The following is a 23,996-nucleotide window of genomic DNA, read 5'->3' as shown; positions in this document are numbered from 1 at the left end:
TATGCACTGGACTGGCTAGAACGAAACGTCGTTCACACTTTAGATAATAAAAAACGTGAAGGTGGACCGCGAAAAGAAAAAATGCTGGAACAAGAGATTGATTTCACTGCACTTTGGCAGTCCATCTGATGAGAACAAAGAAGGGAGGTGCGTTGATACACCTTTATTTGAACATAATCGGTTCAATGATCGTGATTGGATATAAAAAGTTGTTTGGAAGCCAAAATCGCAAACTTTCGCGGCGAGATTTTCTTGCCAGCTGAATGAAGGAAGAGAGAAGATTGATAGAGCTTTGTGATTGTGAGTGGTTGACCCACAATGTCGAAACTCAAGAATCATCCTGCAGGAGTAGAGGCCTCCGCGTATGATCAATCGCTGATGACAAAGAGGTGGTAGGTGACCTAGTACACCATCACTCACTGATGACACTGAGGTGGTAGGTGACGCTGTCGCTGCCGTGGGTGTTGGTGGCCGTGCAGGTGTAGCGGCCGCTGTGGCTGCGCTGCGCGTCCAGTATGCGCATTTCTCCGTCATCCAGGATGGATACTCGGCTGGAGGAGAAATATTCGGTATGAGTAAAATCTTTGGTCAAAAGGGATTGGAGAATTTCTCAGGATGACTTCGATCACTCGCAGTAGTATGGAAGATCGGATTAAACTTTTTTAAAAACCAGCAAATCAATCATCTAATGCTATGTTTGAATTTTTATTTTAAGGAACTTAACCTGTCTTGATTGAGGAAGAGACCGTCCCGAGACCAGGACCTGGTAGGTGGCAGTAAACCAACGACATTACAAGGCATTGATATGGACTCCTTCCATGCCACTGATACCCTGCCTCCCACCGACCAAACTCCTGCAGGAACTGTCCAGAACATAAAAATCATCATGATGAATGAATAATAAATTTCCACCGCTATTTTTACCCAAGCACTGATTACTTCACCTGTTTTGAGGTCTTAAGGAGTGTTAGAGTCTTGTAATATTGGTTTGTGCTTTCTCGCTTCATGTATTTGTAAAATGGCCTAAGATTTTTGGGGAAATACGACAAGTGAAGTATGATGATTGCAAAAGTTAGACTCATAAATTAAAAGACAGTCTGTAAAAGCTTCTGCATCATTCACAAGTAGAATTTTATTTTTTTTTGCAACCTAATAGATATTTGTGTTTTATTTATATGAAAAAGAATAAATCGCATGCATAAAATTAAAAATAGACTTAAGTTGTTATTAAACGAGTGCAATAACTAATCGTATGTATTGCTGTTTACTGTCAATTTTCCTAGAATTATAACTTCGGTTCAATTTTAATGTTGTTTAATTATTTTTATATTTCACAATTAAGCATTGATTAATAATAGATTCACTGCTCCATCCATTACGCAAAGACCCAAATTATATAGGAATTTTCGCCCTCCCTTCCTACAACACTCTTTGTGGTTCCCCATAGATTTGCTGTACTGAAAATAAAATATAGTTGAGATCTATAAAGAGTAGCGATGGCCATCTATGTGTCGTATTTGAAAAGAGATTAAAAATTTTGTTATGGATATTAAGTAATATGATCGAGAATGAAATCGAAGATGATTTATGAGAAACATTTGATTCGTGCTTCAACTTTTGACTAAAGAAACATATACATTGGTTAACGATGACATTTTATTTGAATCTTTAGTTCCGTGAGAACTCGAAAGCAAACATTCCTAACAAGAGTGACCAGCTGATCATAACCGTTACTTTCATAATTGTAACTTCGGCACTGACACTGAATGCAATACATCTTATATATTTTATGGTGATTTGTATCTTAAGTCGATGCAAGATTAATATCACTTGCGCTTAACAGTTAACGAACTTTCAATATCAATCAATGAAAGGCAAAACCACATCAGTCGGTTCAATCAAAATACTCACTCGTTTCTGAGACAACGATGCTCGCTGGTTGACTAGCGGCACCAGCTCCTACTCTGGTGTATCCTAGCACCACAACCTTGAAAACAAACAGAATGCTAAAGATATTTCGAGATATTAACGCGTAATTTGTCACTTAGTCAGTAACTTACAATCATCTTCATAATTGATACGATAGACGGAATCTTTGACTCGTTGGGATCTTAGTACCCTGGTTGCATTTGATCGCAGTAATGATCACACAAAATTAGCAATAATTTCAGTTCGTATAATATGTTCCTCATTACTCTTACGCTCTTCATTGCTGTTCTAATATTTGTTACGCGGGAATTCAATGATTCGGATCTACCCTCAATTCAATAAAGTACGCATCGAAAACCACCGACAAATTAAAATGTCGAAAGATTATCATCTGACTGTGTTCTCACCTGGATTCCCTCTAAATGTTTACTCACCTGGACAGTCTCATCGAATGGCAGGTCCAGCAACTCACAGTGCTGGCTGTCGCCAGGTACTGTAACTTCTCGCGTGTTCCCTACACTGTCAACCACCGGGCGCCACTGCACCGCGTAGTGCGTGATGCGCCCTCGAGGAGAGTCAGGAGGTCGCCACGACACAATGGCCTTCCTCTTACTACTAAGGACTACTTTGACTGCAGTGGGAGCTGTCGGCACTGTCAAATTATATGAAAAGTTACAATTCAATGCTTCTGAAATTTTTTTTCCGTATTTTCGAAAATTTTTCGGATAAAAATTAATAAAACCGGGAATTAAACATAGAAGAACGAGCGGGAAGTAGGTGATGGTCTTACCTCCTTCAGCTGTGGCGCAAATGATGGGCGTAGAGGGCACTCCGACGCCTACAGCAGTGGCAGCGGCCACGGTCACGCTGAAGTTGCTGAAGGCCCTGAGGGACGTGAGACGAGTTTCGAGACCGTCGTTCACCAGCACCTCGCCAGGAGGTTCAGGGGCTGAATGTGGTGCTTCTGGTTCAGAATCGAGTCTGAAATTTGAACTTATTTCTCTGTTTGTAAATTTTTGTTCGTGGTGACTGGGAAGTAGACTACGCAGGGGAGTGATTTGGCTGCTACTCCCCGAGAATCCGATACCTTTGATATGATCAGCCTTTTCTGGAAAGCATAAAAATGCATTTGTAATAGATAATTCAACAAAATATTTCTTCAAATTAACTTAGCATTCAACAAAAGATTGCTTCTAATGTGAGAAAATTGACATAAGCCTCGTAGCCGGCTCCGATAAACGTTAGGTCGTTAAGATAAGTTGCACTGAGGGGCAGCAAAAAATCGATATTTAGTCATGTTAATTTTAAATCAATTTTCCAATTGAAAATGATAGTAATAGGAATAGAAGAACGTCCTGGTGCAATGAACTTGGAGCGGAGAAAAGTTCTGGGGAGATGAATTTGGCTGAAGAACAATGACAGGTTGATTATATTTGATTGCATGACATTTTATTTCTGACCAATGCGACTCTGTATTCAGTTATAGTGTGATTTCACGCGTTTTCGGTTTATTTGAATGGTTGAAATTTTCAGGGCAATAGAGCTATGTTACGACAGCATTGTTCTATAAGTTCATTTGTGACAGTGTCTGGCCTGTAGCTAGACACTGTCATCAGTGATAATCCAAGGCCTCACGTTAAGATACCGTCTAATGGTACCAAAATTAGAGGCTCGAATGTTGTCTAATATCTCTAAGGGAAAAAAATACGCGTCCATTCATTACTTCAAGTCTACTCTACTCTTAACTCTATTAGATGTTGACAGTAATTGTAAATGCAGTCGGTCTCCTGAAAGCAGGTTCAAGAAACTCGATATCAATGTCTCACCGTAGTGAACTTTGTAGCTGACGATCCTGCCATTGGCACCGTCAGGATGTGGAGGTGTCCACGTTACGAAAATTTCGGACGCGCTTATAGCCTCGCAGATAACTTTCTCGGGAGGTGAGCTAGGGACTGTATTAATCAAGTTAGACAGTTCACCAGTGAATGAATAATCAGAAAAATGTTCGGTAATATCACGACAAGGAAAAGGGAGAAATTTCTAAACATAATCGAAGCCTATCAATAGCAAACATTAAAACTCATGTTTAGCCAGCAGCGTCGATAGCGTGTGATAGAATCGGCCGTACGAAATGACCTAAAGTGGGCGTAAAAAATAGCCTTCAAATACAAATGATTCCGAAATGTTAAAAAATGAGAGCTGAAAGGTTTTACATCGAACAAAAATTATCAATATTATTCATGCCATGCGACACACGAGTTTAATTTTGTTTAATCGAAATTACAAACGCTCACCATCTTCTTTGGTAACGATCGTGATCGCAGGAGTTGAAGGACCCGTGCCCTCTGAATTATAGGCCTGAACAGTGAGTGCGTATCGGGAGTGTGGTCTCAAGCCGTCCATAGAAACCTCAATTGTCGAGTCTGATATTCGAACATCGCTGATTGTAACCGACGAAGAATTTATTTCGCTTGAACGGTTTTCTGGATCGGGAAAGACCGAGGGCAGTCCCGATGACAGTTTAAAAGGGCCTTTTAGTGGTATCGCTGTGTAGTTGTAGCTCATTGAATCCCCTCGATGGCTGAAGCTGAGCGAAAGTATGTTAACCTCGAATTGGAAATAAATGGAAGGTTGAATTTTGAATAAGATATAATATAGTTTCTTGATTGCACGTTATACAATTCTCTATACAGTAGTTCACAATAACGTCAATAATGCCCTACAAACTGATTCAGTTTGTGTATATTATTTTGAAGTATAATTTTACCTGTTCTTGCGATACCCTAAAATGTAGCCACGTATAAGGCCGTTGGTCGAGTTTGCCAATGGTGCCTCCCATCGCAGCACCACACTCCGTTTCGAAACGTCTACGACCTGAAAAAAATAGGGAAGTAATGTTGGCGAATGGATTTTTTTCATTAAAGAACGAAGAATCCAACCTAATGAATCGTTAGATTTTTGCAGAATGATCAAGAATCATCCTTTTTTGAAACAGTGAATTAAAGTAGCAGCATTAACAGCAGTCAGCAGGCGCATATGACGCGGTCAAACCCTCGAAATAATTTAGCATTATCATTACGCGAAAATATTATGCTTTAAACTGTAATACAAACAGTCTCACATGACCAAACATTTTAGTCTTCTTGTATATCATTGACCTTTAAATTCCTGGGGGGTCCCGTGGGAGGTTCCTCCAGTGTCGCCGTCATGAGCACCTCCGTAGCGTCGCTCCTGCCTACGCTGTTCTCGGCCGCCACGCGCAACAAGTAACGCGTCGCGGGATCAAGGCCGGTGATTCGTGCGAAGTAGGTTGGGACTTTTATTTCTTTATATGAACCTTTGCAGTAGAAATATATGTTTTATAAATACATGGCGGCTGACGGACAAATGGGCACTAAGTAAATTGTAGTAGAAATATTCATTTTACAAATAAATGGCTGCTAACGGACAGATAGGCACTAAGTAAAACCGTAGTTCACTAGGATTCATGAGACCAAGATATAAACAGACTTCAGAAGGCAAAACCAAAACATCTGAAAACTAATCATACGAAAGAATAGTCTCAAAACAATACCTTCAACAGTGGCGTAGAAAACGATAAAGTTGATATCTGATGATTCAGGTACGGAGGCACGCTCAGCAGAAGCAGACCATTCAAGAGCTATGAAACGAGCGCCTTTCTCTGAAACTTTGACGCCACTTGGCGCTGACGGGACATCTGCCATATAATGTGTAGGCTTGAAATCATATCTATTAAATGTATTTTAAATAGATTAATAATGGGAATGGGAAGATTGTGTATAAAATCCCTAAATGTTGATAGATTAATAAGAACCTTCAATATACTAGAAACTTCAGAAGAAATAGAGATCTAGAAATAGAACCGTCATAATACTTTATACTCATACATGAAATGCCAATCAATTTCAAGCAACAAAGTATGATGTCCATGCCTTAATACAATGATAATCTTTAGAGCATTTAAATTTCAACATCCCGAAAAATTGAATATAGTACAGTTAATTAGACAATTCGGGCCGTGGTTTTGATACGATACGCGTATATATATTTATATTATAAAATCTCTCTAAGAAATTGAAATTACGTTAATTCTAAGTATTTACTTTAAATTAATTCAAATTTGTGTGTCATTGGCAATTATGAAGTGATAAAACAATGCCTGTGCGCTCGTTCTCTCCTTTGCCATATCTGAGCTGAATAAAATATGATTGAATTTTTTTTCGAAAACTGAATAGAAAAATACAATTTATAAATTCCTAATAAAAACAGGAAAAAATCTTCTTTATTTTACAGTCGGCTCCGGCAACATTTTACGGAGATTCAACATACCAAAATTCCGACCGACATTTAATTTTGATTATATGAGTTGCTCAAAATGAAATTTGCAGAAGGTAATGCAGTGACTATAGATTTTTTAATAATGAATTGCACTTCCTATACCAGCTTTTCACAAAAAATGTTACATATCATATCTATGGTCTCATCGACGTAGTACTTATTTCGAACCTACAATTCAAAAAGTAGTCGTACAAGTTAGGAATAATTTAATGACGAAGGACGGAAGAAAATCAAGGACCTGTGGACTATAAATAACTAAAACGAGTTTGCTTGGGATAACTTTATTAGTTTCTGTAACTGAGAGCGAATGACAATTCTTGTTTTCATGAAAAAAGGAGGCGCTTTTTCTTGAAAAAGTTCATGTTATCATCACTGCGGTTGATCAAGAGACAAACGCCTTCAAAGGCAAGGACTATGGAGCGAATGGAAAGAAGTCACGCTACCAAAACAATTAACTCAATAATGACTCAATGATGAAAATTGGGTGAAGGGTGAGAAATGAGGTCTGACTTTGTTCGTTAAGGCACAGCCATAATCTCAGTGCCTGATTTCCAAGAGGAAAAGATGAAACTAAATTGTGAAAAGATGAAACTTTTCCTGATGAAACTAAAAAGTGAAAAAAGTGGAAGATTTTAATTTCTACTGTTAATGTTTTAATTGGAGACATTTTTTGATGTTTTAGGTTTAGTGACAACCTTACTGTTCACGTCCGCAATTAAGGAACGCTGCGTTAGTTATTGTTTGGTGCGGAAACTTGACGGAGGTACGTGCCTTGTACTAGTGAAGGATTTAAGTGCGACTATCGTATGCAAATATTATTAGGGACAGATTTAATTTGAGTACCGTTTTAATATGAATTTTGTTGTAAATATTTTATCATTCTTAGCAACCCAGTGATCTTTAGCATTTTATTGATTGTTTTTTTTATAATTTCAGGAATGTTTATGGCTTGAACTTGCAATATTAAATGTGGAATACAAGTGGGCTTTGAATTCCTCTCGAAACACGAAAAGTTTGTTGCGTTTGAATTACGATCATAGCCGCATGGAAACGTTGATACATGGGCCTAGTAGACTTATGGAGTGAGCCCGCAGCATTACCATCTGCAAATTTCATTTTGAGCAACTCTTATAATCAAATTAAAGTTTCAGTTGGAATTTTGGTATATTGAATCTCCCCAAAATGTTGCCGGAGCCGACTGTAAAATAGAGAAGATTTATCTCTCGTTTTATTAGGCTTTGTCACCAAATTGAACTAGCTACTGGTCGGTATGAGTACTCGCTTGGTCATTACCAGACAACACATGCCTTGTCTATGCTTTCATGATTCAAGTTCCGACTATCAAGTCTGTGCGTCCCGTGTTAAGATATCTTGCTGCAAAATTAGAAATGCACAAACAAAAGAAAATGATTTTCTACTACTGCCGAATATAATCAGTATCTTACCTCGCACGACTAGGGAGTAAACTAAGCTGTTGGAGCCATGCAGGTTCTCAGCCTGACATTCGTAGGCTCCGCCATCAGAAGCCAAGGCGTCATTCAATGTCAACTTCAACTTTGTGGATTCTTCCCCATGTTCTTGTTCAACGCTGTACCTATGGGAATGTGGAACAAAGTTAGAAATGCGGCAAGAAGATAAGGAAGATCTAAGGAAGAAATATATGGCTATTTACGGCCACACTCGCATGAGACTATTTAAAAGTTCAAATGCTTGCAGACATTGACTCGAGCCTTCATGGGGCTAAAAAGTGACCTTATATCTATGACCAAAACCTATTTTAAAATCTAGAAATAAATTATTAAAAATGCTGGCATTACTTTGAGCCGATTAGCGGCAGGACTTGGCCGTCTCTGCGCCATTGCACCGCCAGCGGAGCGTCTCCTCGAACACTGCACTCCAACACAGCCGCTCCTCGCACCTGGACCACCAACTCGCGCCCACGTATGGGAAACCATGGAGGCTCTGTGTAAAACGTGGAATTGAGGCATAAAATCACAATAAAAATAGAATTTTAGTTATACTCTATTTTTGCGAGGCTTCAGTGCTTTAGTTTTGTGAGAAAAACACCGAGCCAAAAGTAAAAATCAGAGCCGAGCCCGACGCAGGCAGTGGCAGATACAGCCGCATACAAGTAGAACCGAGCCATGGAAGAATATCCAATTCATCTATCTCTAACATAGCACTACGGCAGTGATGATTAATTCATCTATCTCTAACAAGTGCTACGGCCGTGAAGATTCAGAAACAGGGTCAGGAAAAGGGCGCAATAATGGCGCTGCGAGAAGGGTCGCCCGGCAGAGCGATGAACCTTACAAAAATCCCGGCCGCACATTACAGGAGAGTTCGGGAGAACGATGTGGGAAAGATTTGAAAATAGGGTAGTTGACTCCATTCAAAATAATCGAGTGAATGACATGTGAAAAAAATGTAATTTTGGTCCATATCTGGGTCTAGTCACGATTTTCAACCAATACCAAAAGATTTTTCTTTTGGTTATCAAAATCTTAAGCATATATGTTTTGCAGTCTGAATTCCTACCTGCATGGATATAATTAGGTTCAAGAATGTTCTTAAATGAACTGAAACGATTTTAACAATAAAATGAATTGATTTAGCAAGTTTTCTATGTGATGAGCTTTAATCATTAGGTTCAGGAAATAATAATTAAGCGTTAAAACTAGGTATTAACTCCAACTCGCTTGAAATAAAAGAGACAGACATTAATTACACATTCGGTTGCTGAATGAAAGTTCGAAGCACGTCTGTAAAAACAACAGGCTTTACTTATAGAGCATCAGCACACTAAGAAAAAGCAAACCACACGAATAACAGAAATTGCAGCATCGGACCTACCTAGGACAGTTACCATGACGAGCTTCGAGAGTCCGGGGCCTTCAGCATTGTTTGCTGCGCACAAATAGCGTCCGTGGTCTTCTTTAGCTGCCTTGGCAATTATGAGTGAGCTGCCAGAGCTGTCCTGTCCTGCTGAAGACTCTCTATGTAAACCCACGCGTGTAAGAGCTTTCACTGTGGCCTTTTGTTGCCAGACTTGCATTACATTGGGGGCTGGGAAGCGCTCAGAGAGAGACAGCGGCTCAACAGCTGAACTAGCGCCTGCGAAGGTTTCCGTTTGCGTTGATTTTGGTCCTTGATGCACTTGAGGTATTCGTGTAGATTCACTAGTGATGTCTCGCCAGTTCCCGGAATCTGCAGGAATTCAATTCTTCGAGACTATTGCAGGGACATGCAAATTTCTAAAGCCGATTTGTGTGCTATTGTTTCAGGTAACAAAATCGATAGAAAAAATTTGTTTATCGTAAATATTTTCGGTGACGATAGAAGATAGATCGTAGCCATGCAAACCTGTCAAGGTAACTTGAAAGTTGCGTCATAATGGCGACATCAGCGAAACTTCAAGGACTAACCACAGAAAGTGAAAAATAATAAAAAATTGCAGATGATGATTAATTGCGATTGATATTAAATGACGCAGATTGATACAGATATTTTTGTTCGATACAGATATTCATATTTCATGAGTGATTAATACACATTAATTTTTCCAAGTCAAATTTTCGTATAGCTACATACATCAGGTAGAAAGACTTGCCTAATGACTAGGCCTACACAACCTACCAATCAAATTCAGAAAAAAATGATTTCTGAATCGGTCGTCGGTCTTTCTTTTTGAACGACTAATATTTCAATATGATAGATATGTTCGATATTTATAAAAACTCAGATTTGTATTTCCTGTACTTTAAAACTTGAAATAGTAGCGGGAACGTACGACGGTAAAGACAGTAAATACCATAAAAATTTCTTTTTTAAACTTCTCTCCTTATGTTGCATACCAAATAAGAAAGATATTAAATCAAGAGATAAAAATTGCCTTGCAGGTTACCAATCAAATTAAATAATGAATTTTAGGCCTGCCTACCGAGTAAAGTATTGCGATATCTCGTTTTGTGTGGGCGACTAGATTGAATTACCTGTTCAATTGTTCAAGCTCAAAATTATTCGTGAGATTTTCTTGGGCGGAAATGCTTCTTCAGAGCGACCATTTAAAAAATATTTAATGTGCAGGATTGTTGCGAAATGATGAATATTCACAAACTTTCATATGTATGCTGTCACGCGTTAGAGATCTAATAAAGCATCTGTTCAAATAACACGGGAACGAAATACCTATGGTGACAGACAGCTATTTTCATTTGGGTTCTGGTTTTTTAAGAAATTTTTATTCAACAGGTTTTAATTTTTCATCGACGCGTTTGTTTTCTGAACACATTTAGCCGGAGACAATATTTTCGAAAAAACCCATAGTTACGTACATGAACGGAACAGACCATATCTTTTAGTATCGTTTTAAATTATAAGTTCAGTTATACTTAAGTGTAATTAGTCTAGTGAAGTTAGTATATAAATTTTTTACTAACGTGTTTGTTTCCTCCATGTAACTCTGGGCGTCGGGAAGCCGCTAGCGCTGCAGGGTATCTCCAGAGACGCGCCCAGTGAGACATCTGCGTCAGAGGGCTCTACCAGCCACGTCGGGGGAACTGATTATGATTAGATGAAAAAATATCATGACCAAATGCATACATTAGAATAGAAACTCACCAGAGCGAACAATATTCGACTGAATTTATAGCTTAACGAACTATTAATCAATGGGAAACTGATTGTTTTCATGAACCATTGTTAATTTGATGTACACACAAACTTGCAAAGGGGAGGGCATTTTTTCATACAATCTCAGAAAATCAAAGTCAAATAACATTCCTTAAACTTCAAAGGTCATTAATGTAGCGATGCAGTTGGCAAAAAAAGAATAATATGGAGACAAGTGATTGTGATATTGAGATGTTCGGAAAATCTTCATATGAGATTATCACTAGTCGCGAAGTCGAAGAACAACGCACTGTTGATGGTGAGAGCAGCAGAAGAAGATGTAGTCCTCGCACCATTCGAAGCTGTGCACGTGTAATTGCCGGAGTGTTCGCCGGACGTGCGGTCGATAGACAAGGTGGAGGAGATCTCACTGTGCTGTGATATCAACACTCCTGATGCAGCAGCAGTTATTGCCTGGCCGTCCTTGAGCCAGCGCAGGGTAATGGGCGGGTCGCCACTCAACACGATGCACGTTGCCTGAGCAGGCAGACCTGCGCTCGTACCTCCAACGAATACGACGGGCGCCAGACGTGGAGGTACTAGAAATAAATTTTCAGTGTGCATACAAAGTGCGCTGATATGAATGACTTGATTCAGCCATGAGAAACTACTATCTTAATGCCAGTCGGATAGATATGTATAGATTGTTTTAATTATTTTATGGATATAGCTCACAGATAATCAGGACACTCGCAGCAGAAGGTGGATTGCAGCTTAGCTTAGAGAGTGCCGAAACCTTTTTTTAATTATACATGAATATCAGAGTACCGTACGCGGATTTTTTATGTGAAAAAATAATCAAATCATGGATCAGAATTGATCATTCGCCATGAATAATTACCCATAACTTGAATATGGAGCGTCTGGTGGTCGGAGCGGCCCTGCTTGTCGAGCGCCGTGCAGGAGTAGCTGCCTTCGTCGCCCTCCCGCGTGACCGCAGCGATCGTCAGCGTCCCGTTGACGTGCACGCGCTGGTGATGCGTCGCCGGAAGCTGCACGCCGTCTGTATAGAACAGTAATGTTGATAGTAAACGTCTGATATTCCTTGTTTACAGCCGCACGTCATGGTGGTGCGTCGCCGGAAGCTGCACGCCGTCTGCATACAACAGTAATGTTGATAGTAAACGTCTGATATTCCTTGTTTACAGCTGTACGTCATGGTGGTGCGTCGCTGGAAGCTGCACGCCGTCTGTAAACAACAGTGATGATGTTTGTGAACATCTTGAATAGCTGTTGTTGGCGTGCGTTAAAGGCAGCTGCATGCCGAGAGTAAACACTACGGAGCAAAACAGAGCTAGCACGACATTAGAAGGCTCGAGCATCTAAAGTACTTTCAAAGTTTAAACAAGTAGAGGGTCGGTTTGTAACTAAAAAGCCAATGTTCTCACACACCTTTTTGCCAGGTTATTTTGTCGATGGGATAGCCGCCGACGGGGCAGGTGACACTCAAGGTTTGGCCTGCGACGGCCGTGAGTTGCCCCACGTGGCGGATTGACCTCCCCTTCAACACTACCAGCAAGCAACAGCATCGTGCATCAGGTGGCTCAAATGAGGGCGGATGAACGATAATCAGAGGCGGTGATCCATCGTGGCCTAGGACTACTATGTCCCAAACAAGTACCAAGATACCAAAGTAATGAGACACAAACTCTACGTGAAATTAGAAAGGCCTAAAACAAAAAATTTTGGACTAGATGAATTCGATGTCGTCAACACATCCCGTGTTCGCAATTTAGCGGCAACTGAAGTGCTTTGTAGTCAAACTCAACAAATTAAATATATGCACAAATTTTATATACAGGCAACAAAACCGCGTTTCAGCAAAAAAGTATCACAGATGCACAAGTTTCAAATAAGTAAGATAAAAAATCCCAGATTGTTGTTGTATAAAACGCAATCGATTGAAATGAATACAGCAGGATTCGCACGCACAATCCGGCTATGGTAATGAAACAGCTATCCTTGATTAGTGTCACGAAGAATCATAGTAGGGTAACATGGGGCAGCGAGCCCACTGCGGGTCATGGGCCCATAGCGGGTTTCTCGCTAAGCATGGCAGATATTGGGCCGTGTTCTCTACCGCCGGTCGACAGTTTCACTGGGATGATGTGCACGGATTTACGTTTTGCTAAGTGTTTGCGTTATTAAGATATTTGTGGATAACGGTTTCAGCCAAGATAAAGTTTTTTTTTTTGCTGCTAAATAAAACTGTTTTCGATGACTGTAGATTAAGTTTTTGAAATTACTGTGAATTATATTTGAAAGTAATATTTATAGGGATAATTTTGAGATCAAGTTTAGACTATTAGCTTTTAAAGTAAAATGTTGACACGATATAAATTGAAATGATACCTAGTGGGGGCAACGGGCCCATGCGTGTCATGGGGCAAAGCGCCCATGGCAAAGTCTTGTGTTATACATCATTAGATTTGTCTCAATGACCTTTTCATACTATGACTAGCTTTTTGAATTACAAATTACACTTCATAATGCATGATTTTTTATTTGCTGCCTCAAGGCAGCAGGTTTTGTTTCTATTTATGCGTATTTATGACCCCTTATCGAGTTATTGACTCTTGCCTTGCCAAAAGTTGATTTCAGTCAACACCAATGTGCCAAAAGTTGATGAGTTTTTATGGTGTTGGCTGAAATCACGATTAGGTACAAATTCTCTGCACATAATATCTGAATTATGGACGAAACTGGAACAAAGTTTTTTTTCTAATCAACTAAATATATTTTTTCTAGTCAATGATACATTTTTTCATGTCAAGGACGAATTTTTTTGTCGCAAGGATACCTTTTTCAAGTCAAGGATATATATTGTTATGTCAATGAAATATTTTTCTTCACGTCAGTGATAGATTTTTTAAGCCAAGAGTATATTTTTTTCAAGTTATGGTAAGAATCATAGTGCAACCTGAGTTGGCTTCGAATTTTTTCTAAGTGGATGTTCTTAATTTTATCGAACTATTGATGTGGGACTAGTAACGACAGTTGAGTTTGGATGTGATTGTCTCCTCTAATGGTTCTTGATGGTTATTTTAATAAAAAATTCATATTATAGACATTTTTCCACAGTTTCTTCAGTAGAGAATCGCTTTCTAACTAAAAATCGAAGACCCTAAACTGCGAGTTAAAAACAAGTAACTCGATTTGGATTCGAATAATTTCGGTTTATTTTACAATTAAATTGACATCATGATTTCAAACCCGTCCTTTGAATCCATAATAGCTAAAAAATTTGTTATAGTTTTAAAACAGCCACTGGCTTGTCATAACAGCAACTTTATAGGTATAAAAATACGACCAGATTATTTTCATGATTAATTGATTTATGGAATTCTAGAATTCCATAAATCCCCCGAAAAGTTATTCAGTCTCGTTTTTTTTTTATAATAAACCCAAATGTTTGACATTGAAAAATTTCATAACATAGATACGCGAGCATGCTATTTACTTTTCAATTCGCTCAGAAAAGTTTTTGGGAGAACTTCATCCGAAATCTTCATTTGAATTTAAGAGGAATTCTTCATTTGAGAGGAATTTAATTTGAAGACTTTCACTCAATATAAATAAGCGATCAAGAAGAAAAATAGGACGTTTAAATGAATGAGTTTCAATAGTTTCCATCCGCCATTTGTTAACAAGAAATTATTTAAGTCTTCATCACACGAGCCGATCACGTTTGGCGCAGAGGGTGGAGCAGAATCGCCAGAAATAAAATGAATGAGACGACTTATTTGAAATATGATGAGCTAAGCCGGGGAAGTGATGGAGCCCCTTGTTTAATTATTGCAAGAGAAATTTCAGGAAATTAAGCGGTCATTAATATTTCTACTTAATGCAGTGAGCGTGAAAACTTGGCAGAAATTTGCCCAGGGCGCGATCCTGTCTTAGGGGAAATGAGTGCCCCACAAATCTTCATTGTAAAATTAGTTAGCGGTGTTGGTGAGGCTACAAAAGCGGTCAAAATGAGCTCAATTTTAGCCTTCCTGTTCTAAAAGAAAAAAGCTCATCTACGATGATTTTTTGCGATACCTGCTATAATGTATAACTTCCAGCATACAAATGACTATATGCGGTTTTCCTTATCTATGTGGTGACCTCAATTCACGGCAAAACGAAAAGCTTTATATAGAAAAAAAAGCTTTATGATGAAATATTTTAGGTATATCGCATGCAGATTAAAACATAAAAAATATAACTCAGTACTCACTGTAGTGAGTGATATGGAGCGCATTTTCTCGTCGACGAAAACGTGAAGTCACGGACGGACAGACAGACGGACGTACGTACGGACGGACAGTCGGACATGACGAGCTCAATAGAGCCTTTTTTCCATAAATGAGAAAATGCGCTAAAAACTCCAGACACTGAAACTGTCAATCTGTATTATGTATTCAAAGAAAATGTGGAGGAAGCTATCAATTTGAAATTGATTTATTCTCGATGTGAGCATAATTTAAAGTACTCGTATTAAGGCATGCAATATTGGAATTGTCTGCTAACAATCTGGCGTCTCATTATATTCATTATAATTACAATATATGACTAGATCATTTGTAATTGAGACGTAATATTCACTTGACCTGATAGAGATTGATGGAAAAGTACTAGGCATGAGTCCGCGTCTGGAAGACATCACGCGATAGATCACGCGATCAAGACCTTAGTTAATTGTGGGCGGAAGCTTGGATCATATAAAAAGGCTGGGAACCCTTAGTAAGCTCCCCCCCCCCCGCAGTAGTTGATAAGCGATCCTCGATGTGACTCGCGTCATTATGGTTCTCCGACCTTACGGTCGACGCCGTAGCTTCTACCTGTTTCGTAAATCTTGTATTACCACCATGTATATGTTATCTAGGCAGATGTTTCTCACTTATCCTTCATGACCTTAGTCACGTATTCCGATCTTCAGGTGGCGCTCAGTAAATGAGCGCTGACAAAATCCTTGTAAAAAACTTTCTATGTTTATTTTGCTGCTAATACATAATTAACGAACATATAACAGGCAACTGAAAACGCAGTTTCCCATGAAACAACAAAACTCAGACAAGATATCTTAAATTGCACATACAAAACGGCATGCCAGAAAACGAGATGCAGCAAATGGGCCATGTGGATAACAATTTTATCCCGAGTTTTTGTTGGTTTATAGTTTATATTTTCTGATTGGTTATTATAATGTTACATGTAGTACACATTTTAAATTCATAGTAGTTGTATCCGCTCATAATTTAAGGAGTAACACAATAATATAAATGACAAATTAACAGACTTGGCTAAGGTACAAAGTAAATTCATACACGTGTTTTACACATGTCTCCATGTGTTCTTTGTAAACATCCAACAGCGAGATTATTCTTTGCGTAATTGCGTTTGACTAGGCTGAAATCCAATCAGATTGTAATTATATTATAAATATACCCTTGGCCAATTAGCTGACAAGAGTTTTCCTTGTAGACGGTTGAAACAACGGCCGTAGAAAAACATTAGGAATGTTCAGGAATAAATTGGCGTCAATTGAATATTCGTTAATAATTTTATTATGTCACATTTGAATGCATCCTGCACATGTTAATTCATTTCCGGCAAGCAGCTTTTCCGATGTAATGTAGAACCAATTTATTTTAAGCGAAAAAGTTTTTACGATGCTTTAAAGAACATACGACGTTTTATGCTTGAATGCATACGAAAATTGAATAAAGTAATTACATTTATTGATATCATCACTGGACATGTAATTGGATAAAACTTTCTATTGGTACTGTAACCTAGACTGGGGAGCATGAAACGGGCCGCAATAAATAATTCATGAATTTAAAATCATTCGGTCAACGTGGAAATGAGTTCTTCAATAATTTGGTAAATTTTCTGATCAAGAACCCAAATAATATACGTGATATTATTTACTTACTCTCTGAATGTGGTTTACATTATATTAATGGTATTGCATCTTGTATTCGTCTCATTTATTTAACAACAATAATAATTTTANGATTAGGATAAATAAAAGCTGTATGTTGAATAATCAAATAAAGACCGAGCATAGTTTTAACTTTAAATTTCATTAGTGATATTTTGAAATATTATGACGAAACCTAGATCAATTGCTATTTAAATTTACAGTGTTGAATGACATTTTCATTATCCGGCTTTTCAATTCCGAATGACATTTTCATTCTCCGGCTTTTCAATTCTAATTCAGTCTAATGTTCCTAGTCGAAAAAACGGGTAATTTCCTCTTCACGAAATTATTGTATTAATTTTCAGCTTACTAAAATCCATAAAAAATTCCCACGTTTGTGACCTAAATCCAATCAAGCAACGAGTCAAGTTAGCTGCGCCCAACAAATAATTAAAGAATTAAAAATGCGTAAAAAAGTAAAGGCATTTAATAAAAAATATATCTCAGTACTCACTGCAGTGAGTGACAGAGAGCGCATTTTATCGTCAACGAAAACGTAAAGTCACGGACGGACAGACGAAAAGACGGACGGAAAGACGAACATGGCGAGCAAAATAGTGCATTTTTTCCATAAATGAGAAAATGCGCTAAAAATGCAATCATAAATACAGTGAATATATGCAAGCAATCTCTGTCACAATTGCAGAATCCTCCGAGGGGTGCTACCATCATCACATGTTCTTTGGACCTGATATTCACAACGCAGTGTTTACGTTGGGTCCTCCGAGGGGTGCTTTCTCGCCTTTGAAGACATGACGGGGCCGGCATCTCAACTGAGGGCCGCGCGTGCATGCATGATTCAATCAACAAATGGCACTGCGACCTGTGGGCTGCGCTAACATGTTTGTGGCCGCGTTCATTTGATGATTTAAAAGAAAATCAAGATGACAGCGATGTTCTACTGGATCTTCTTGCCCGTTGGCACGGTAGAGTGAACGCATTTCCTTGATCAATATTTTTCGAAAGCATTATTCTAAGAAAAAATTGCAGTAAGTAAAACTGGAGCTCGTGGCTAGTATTTTTAAACTCTTTAACTTTAAACTTTAAACTTTATGGCTCTCAGTCTAGTATATAGACAACGAGTCAATGACATATGAATTTGAGTGTACCTTATCGACAAATAATTTGCACAGAGAGTGTAGGTTTATCATAAGAGAATTGCACAGTAATTTTCATTTCAACAGAAAAATTCATGATCTTTTCTTATAAAATTTCAATCGCCAAAAAAATACGAATGTGTACTCAAGATTTCACAGCCTCCAAAAGATGATAATAAATAAAGTAATATGCGTTTAAAATTAATTTTTAAAGACAACACTTCCAAAGAGGCCATTGTCTCCTATCATACACATGTACAATGAATTTCTAATTTTACTTGTATATATTAAAAAATTAGTTTCTAATTTTTTTTATAGAAATTAGGTTTTAATTTATAAAATGATTAATTCTGTCAATTGATTCAAATATTGTGTCCGACTTTACGCAAGTGTGCAAAATTTCAGATCGATTGGACTATTAGAAGTGTGTTAAATAGCGATTATAATGTGTAGCACACAACAAGAAGTGAAGTTAAAGAGAAGTGTTGACAAAAAATGATGAAAATAATAATATACGTTTAAAATTTACCCTTTAAAGACAACACTTCTAAAGGATCCAGTGTCTCATATGTTACACATGTACAATGAATTTCAAAATTATTTTCATATATTAAAAAAAATNATTAGATGACATTACTGGCTGATACAATAGGTTATAAATTAACAATTTCGTGCGATCGTAGTTTAATTTGCAATACAAACATTACGGCTTTGTCATTCAAATTAAGATTATTCCTGGCAGAAGCTGACGGCTACTAGTAATGGGATTAAGAGAGTTGTAATTAATATATGAATATTCATCAATGCCTAAGTTAAAGTTACTAAGGTTATGCAATTCTGACTCCTGACATAAGCTTACAAATAAATGTTGAGCTGCGCGATGGCGATTGATGCGGCGAAGAGCGAATCTTGTGCCGCAGAGGCAATCTTATGCAACAATAAATTTGGACGCGATTAGCAGAACTAGGGAGAACTAGCAGACTCTGTAATATTAAATTTAACATTTCCAACTCAAATACCAAGATATAAGGCTCAATTACACAATAAAAAATAACGAGCTGATAAAAAAATATTTACAAAGAAAATGCCGTGGGTAAAATTAAAAAGATGTCACTAGTTAATATCTAGTTACCATTCCAAATCATTATATCATCATGAAATAATGAAATATCATTCCAAAAGATTTTCACTCAGTAGATAATGTGTGAGTGGAAGTAAAAAAATATTACTCAGTACTCACTGCAGTGAGTGACAGAGAGCGCCTTTTCTCAAAATCGACGAAAAACGTGAAGTCACGGACGGACAGACGGACGGACGGACGGACATGACGAGCACAATAGGGCATTTTTTCCATAAATGAGAAAATGCGCTAATAAATCATGCTCACCAATAAGAAGTAAATAATATAAAGCGTCAAACAACACCTGCATTTGGGAACGGCTGAGGAAAAATGAACAGAACGCCATGAAGTAGAAGCCGTAGCTACGGTGTCTATGAATTTTCAGACCGGACCATTCGCATTCACACGCAAATAAGGAATGGATTTGTAGTAAATGGGGAAATGAATTATCCCATACACAAAAGAATCGCTAGAAACCACAGCAGGAGAGATAAGTCGTCCAGGGTCCAGGTGATGTGTGGCGTGGGTGTGGCAGTTACCTGTGTGACTGTGGCAGAGGGAAGCCGTCCAGGGTCCAGGTGATGTGTGGACTAGCAAATTACGGAGCAGGCAATAAGTCCAGCAGCTATCTCAATCAATCGTCAGTTATGGAAAGATCGGGTTCCAAAGGCCGGATCCCTTGTGAATCAAGTCACGAAAAGTTCAAGAATCGGCAACAGGCCATGGGCCTATTTCTTCAACGCCGACACTTCTATTCTATTCTATTCTATATTAATATGTGTGGAATACAAGTGGGCTTTGAATTCCTCCCGTAACACGAAAAGTTTGTTGGGTTTGAATTACGATCATAGCCGCATTGAAACGTTGATGCTTGGGCCTAGTTGACTTTTAGAGTGAGCCCACAGCATTACCTTCTGCAAATTTCATTTTGAACAACTCTTATAATCGAATTAAAGTGTCAGTCGGAATTTTGGTATGTTGAATCTCCCCAAAATGTTGCCGGAGCCGACTGTAAAATAGAGAAGATTTATCCCTGGTTTTATTAGTCTTTGCCACCAAATTGAACTACTGGTCGGTATGAGTACTCGCTTGGTCATTACCAGACAACAAATGCATTGTCTTTGCTTTCCTGATTCGAATTCCGAATGTCAAGTCTCTGCGTCCCGTGTTAAGATATCTTGCTGCAGAATTAAAAATGCACAAACAAGAGAAAATGATTTTCTACAACTGTCGAATATGATCGGTATCTTACCTCGCACGACTAGGGAGTAAACCAAGCTGTTTGAGCCATGCAGGTTCTCAGCCTGACATTCGTAGGCTCCGCCATCAGAAGCCAAAGCGTCATTCAATGTTAACTTCAACTTTGTGGTTTCTTCCCCGTGTTCTTGTTCAACGCTGTACCTGTGGGAACAAAATTGGAAATATAAAAATATGGAACAAAAAATAATAAAAATAAAATATGGAATAGATATGGAAATAGAAAATATGGAACAAAATTAGAAATTCGGCAAGATGAAGGAAGAATAATATAAGTGGCTATCTAAGGCCACACTGACATGAGGCTATCTCAAAGTTCAAATGCTTGCAGACATGGACTCGAGCCTGCATGGGGCATGCACTTATATCTATGGGCAAAACCTATCTTAAAATTCATAAATAAACTAGTAACAATGATATGGCATTACTTTGAGCCGATTAGTGGCAGGACTTGGCCGTCTCTGCGCCATTGCACCGCCAGCGGAGCGTCTCCTCGAACACTGCACTCCAACACAGCCGCTCCCCGCACCTGGACCACCACCTCGTGCCCACGTACGGGAAACCATGGAGGCTCTGACGAAACGTAGAATTAAGGCATAAAATCCATCTAAGAATAAAACTTTAGTCATAATTCATCTTTACGGGGCTTCAGTTCTTTAATTTTATGAGAAAAATACCGAGCCGAGCCCGACGCAGGTAGTGGCAGATCCAGCCGCATACAATTAAAACCGAGCCGTGTAGGAATATCCAATTCAACGATCTCTGACAAGTGCTATGGCAGTGCTGATTTAGAAACAGGGCCAGGAAAACGGCGAAATAATGACGCTGCGAGAAGGGTCTCCCGGCAAAGTTCGGAAGAGTGATAAAAATATCCCGGCCGAACATTACAGGAGAGTTCGGAAGAACGAAGTAGGAAAGATTTGATAATTGGGTAGTAGACTCCATTCAAAATAATGGAGTGAATGACATGTGACATAAAATGTAATTTGGGCTCCCTATCTGGGTCTAGTCACGATTTTCAACCAATACCAAAAGATTTTTCTTTTGGTTATGAAAATCTTTTATATTTATGTTTTGCAGCCAGATTTCCCACCAGCATAGAAATGATTAGGTTCAAGAATATTCTGAAATGGAAAAAAGACTTAAGCAATAAAATGCAGCGATTTAGCAAATTTGTTATTTGATCAGCCTAAATAATTAGGTTCAGGAAACGATATTTAAGCGTTAAAACTAGGGATTAACTCCAACTCGCGTAATATAAAAGAGACATTAATTACAAATTCGGTTGCTAAATGAAAGTTTGAAGCACGACTGTAAAAACAGCAGGCTTTACTTATAGAGCATCAGCACACTAAGACAATAAAAACCACACAAATAACAGAAATTGCAGCATCGGACCTACCTAAGACAGTTACCGTGACGAGCTTCGAGAGCCCGGGGCCTTCAGCATTGTTTGCCGCGCACAAATAGCGTCCGTTGTCTTCTTTAGCTGCCTTGGCAATTATGAGTGAGCTGCCAGAGCTGTCCTGCCCCGCTGAAGACTCTCTATGTAAACCCACTCGCGTAAGAGCTTTCACTGTGGCCTTTTGTTGCCAGACTTGCATTACATTGGGGGCTGGGAAGCGCTCAGAGAGAGACAGCGGCTCGACAGCTGAACTAGCGCCTGCGAAGGATTTCGTTTGCGTTGATTTTGGTCCTTGATGCACTTGAGGTATTCTTGCTGACTCACTAGTGATGTCTCGCCAGTTCCCGGAATCTGCAGGAATTCAATTCTTCAAGACTATTTCAGCGGCATGCAAATCTGTAAAGTCAATTTGTGTGTTATTGTTTCAGGTAACAAAATCGATCAAGAAATGTTTGTTTATCGAAAATTTGTTCGGTGACGATAAAAGTGAGATATGTAGTAGCCATGCACGCTTGTCAACTTGAGAGAATGGCGACATCAGCGAAACTTCAAGGACTAACCACAGAAAGTGAAATATAATAAAAAATTGCAGATGATGATTGATTGCGATTGATATTAATTGACACAGATTGATACAGATATTTTTGTTTGAGACAGATATTCATATTTCATGTGTGATTAATACACATTAATTTATACGAGTCCAAGTTTTGTATAACTACGTAACTCAGGTTGAAAGACTTGCCTTATGACTTGGCCTACACAACCTACCATTTAAATTCAGAAAAAATTATTTCCCACACTGTTAGAGTGAGATGGCAGATGTTTGAAATTATCCCCGGATTTAGAGTAAACTAAAGATTTCTGCAATTCCTTGTAACATTTTAATATTCATATAGCCATTTTTATGCATCGGTAAATTGACAGATATGTTTCCCTATTAATAAAGACTCAGATTTGATATTTCCCGTACTTTAAAACTTGAAATAAGAGCGGGAACGTGCGACGGTAAATACAGTGATAGAAAGTAATCATCAAGATGGTCAGGTCCAAATAATAACTTTAAACTTCACCTTATGTTGCATATAAAAAATGATACAAAATCAAGCGATTTGAGATGACCAATTAAATAAAATAATAAATTTTAGGCTTGCAGTCTGCCTATAAGCAGCGTACCGAATAGAATTCAAATTGCCACGTTTCGTATCGAGTTGGCGACTAGATTTAATATTATTCATTGTTTCAGCATCGCAAAGATTAAAATTCGTGGGGAGATTTTTTTGGACGAAAATACTTCTTCAGAACGACCATTTGAAATATATTTAATGGACAGTATTGTAACAAAATAATGAATATTCAAAAACTTCCGTATGTATACTTCCATGCGTTAGAGTTCTAATAAAGCGTTTTTTCAAATAATACGGACGAAATACTTATGGTGACAGACAGATATTTTCATTTGGGTTCTGGTTTTTCAACAAATTTTAATCAACAGGTTTTCATTTTTCATCGACGCGTTTGTTTTCTGAACGCATTTGGCAGGAGACAAAATTTTCGAAAAAAAACGATAGTTACAAGAACGGAACAGTCCGTATCAGGTGGTGCGTCGTCGGAAGCTGCACGCCGTCTGTATAGAACAGTAATGTTGATAGTAAACGTCTGATATTTCTTGTTTACAGCTGTACGTCATGGCGGTGCGTAACGGACAGCAGCACTCTGTCTGTAAATACCACTGTTACGAATGGCACGCACTTTTTTATCACCCGCTATTGGAGCACGTACCCCAAAAGCATCCCCTCTTGTAGTTTTCTACAATTTCCTGGTGTCACCGCAACAACAGCAATACACGCCAAGCAAAGTGTTACGTAACCGGTAGCTGCAGCTCGCATGCAAACAACACTGCCATTGATGTGGATGTCTCACACTGTCATTATTTGGGATCTCGCGGCCGGCTGATCGTTCAGAAGGTTTTTCACGAAGGAGGCAACTATACAAAAAAAGTACTTACAACGCGGGATCTGGAGGTGGCCGGTAAATACATGCACTGCTGGTGCTACGTATACTTCTAACTCTGATCGATTGACGACAACATAATGCCTCGCGTCCCACGATAGGTAACTGGGTCAGTTAACTGAGCTAACGTACAAGTCTTCCCGGCATTCTTGATCGAGAGCCTCCTTCATCTCA

The 23,996-nt window shown here is 38.6% G+C and overlaps 1 protein-coding gene across 1 annotated transcript; it reads right to left on the bottom strand.

Moving 5' to 3' along the window:
- Positions 1–412: 412 nt before the first annotated feature.
- LOC108670748 (Down syndrome cell adhesion molecule-like protein Dscam2) lies at positions 413–23,499 on the bottom strand. The gene is made up of 21 exons (XM_047883101.1): positions 23,487–23,499; positions 21,807–22,160; positions 20,833–20,977; positions 20,400–20,548; positions 12,352–12,468; positions 11,801–11,962; positions 11,211–11,498; positions 10,728–10,847; positions 9,142–9,495; positions 8,106–8,250; positions 7,734–7,882; positions 5,504–5,647; positions 5,088–5,266; positions 4,697–4,803; positions 4,224–4,369; positions 3,756–3,881; positions 2,720–3,037; positions 2,364–2,581; positions 1,912–1,987; positions 725–863; positions 413–551 (listed from the first exon to the last, which is right to left on the bottom strand). Exons 1-21 carry the CDS (start codon positions 23,497–23,499, stop codon positions 413–415), a joined length of 3,588 nt encoding a protein of 1,195 aa, XP_047739057.1.
- Positions 23,500–23,996: the final 497 nt, after the last annotated feature.

Source organism: Hyalella azteca, unplaced genomic scaffold (genome assembly GCF_000764305.2).
Source record: "Hyalella azteca isolate HAZT.00-mixed unplaced genomic scaffold, Hazt_2.0.2 contig12014, whole genome shotgun sequence".
NCBI classification, from domain to species: Eukaryota; Metazoa; Arthropoda; class Malacostraca; order Amphipoda; family Hyalellidae; genus Hyalella; species Hyalella azteca.
The sequence above is the reverse complement of the archived record's forward strand: the minus strand, read 5'-3'. Positions and strand labels throughout refer to the sequence as shown.

What these genes read in the sequence shown, in the direction of transcription:
- LOC108670748 (XM_047883101.1), bottom strand. An exon ending in GATCGTTACCAAAGAAGATG is followed by an intron (nt 3,882 to 4,223) that starts GTGAGCGTTTGT and finishes TGATTAATACAG; the next exon opens with TCCCTAGCTCACCTCCCGAG. An exon ending in CAGCTACAAAGTTCACTACG is followed by an intron (nt 3,038 to 3,755) that starts GTGAGACATTGA and finishes TATGCTTTCCAG; the next exon opens with AAAAGGCTGATCATATCAAA.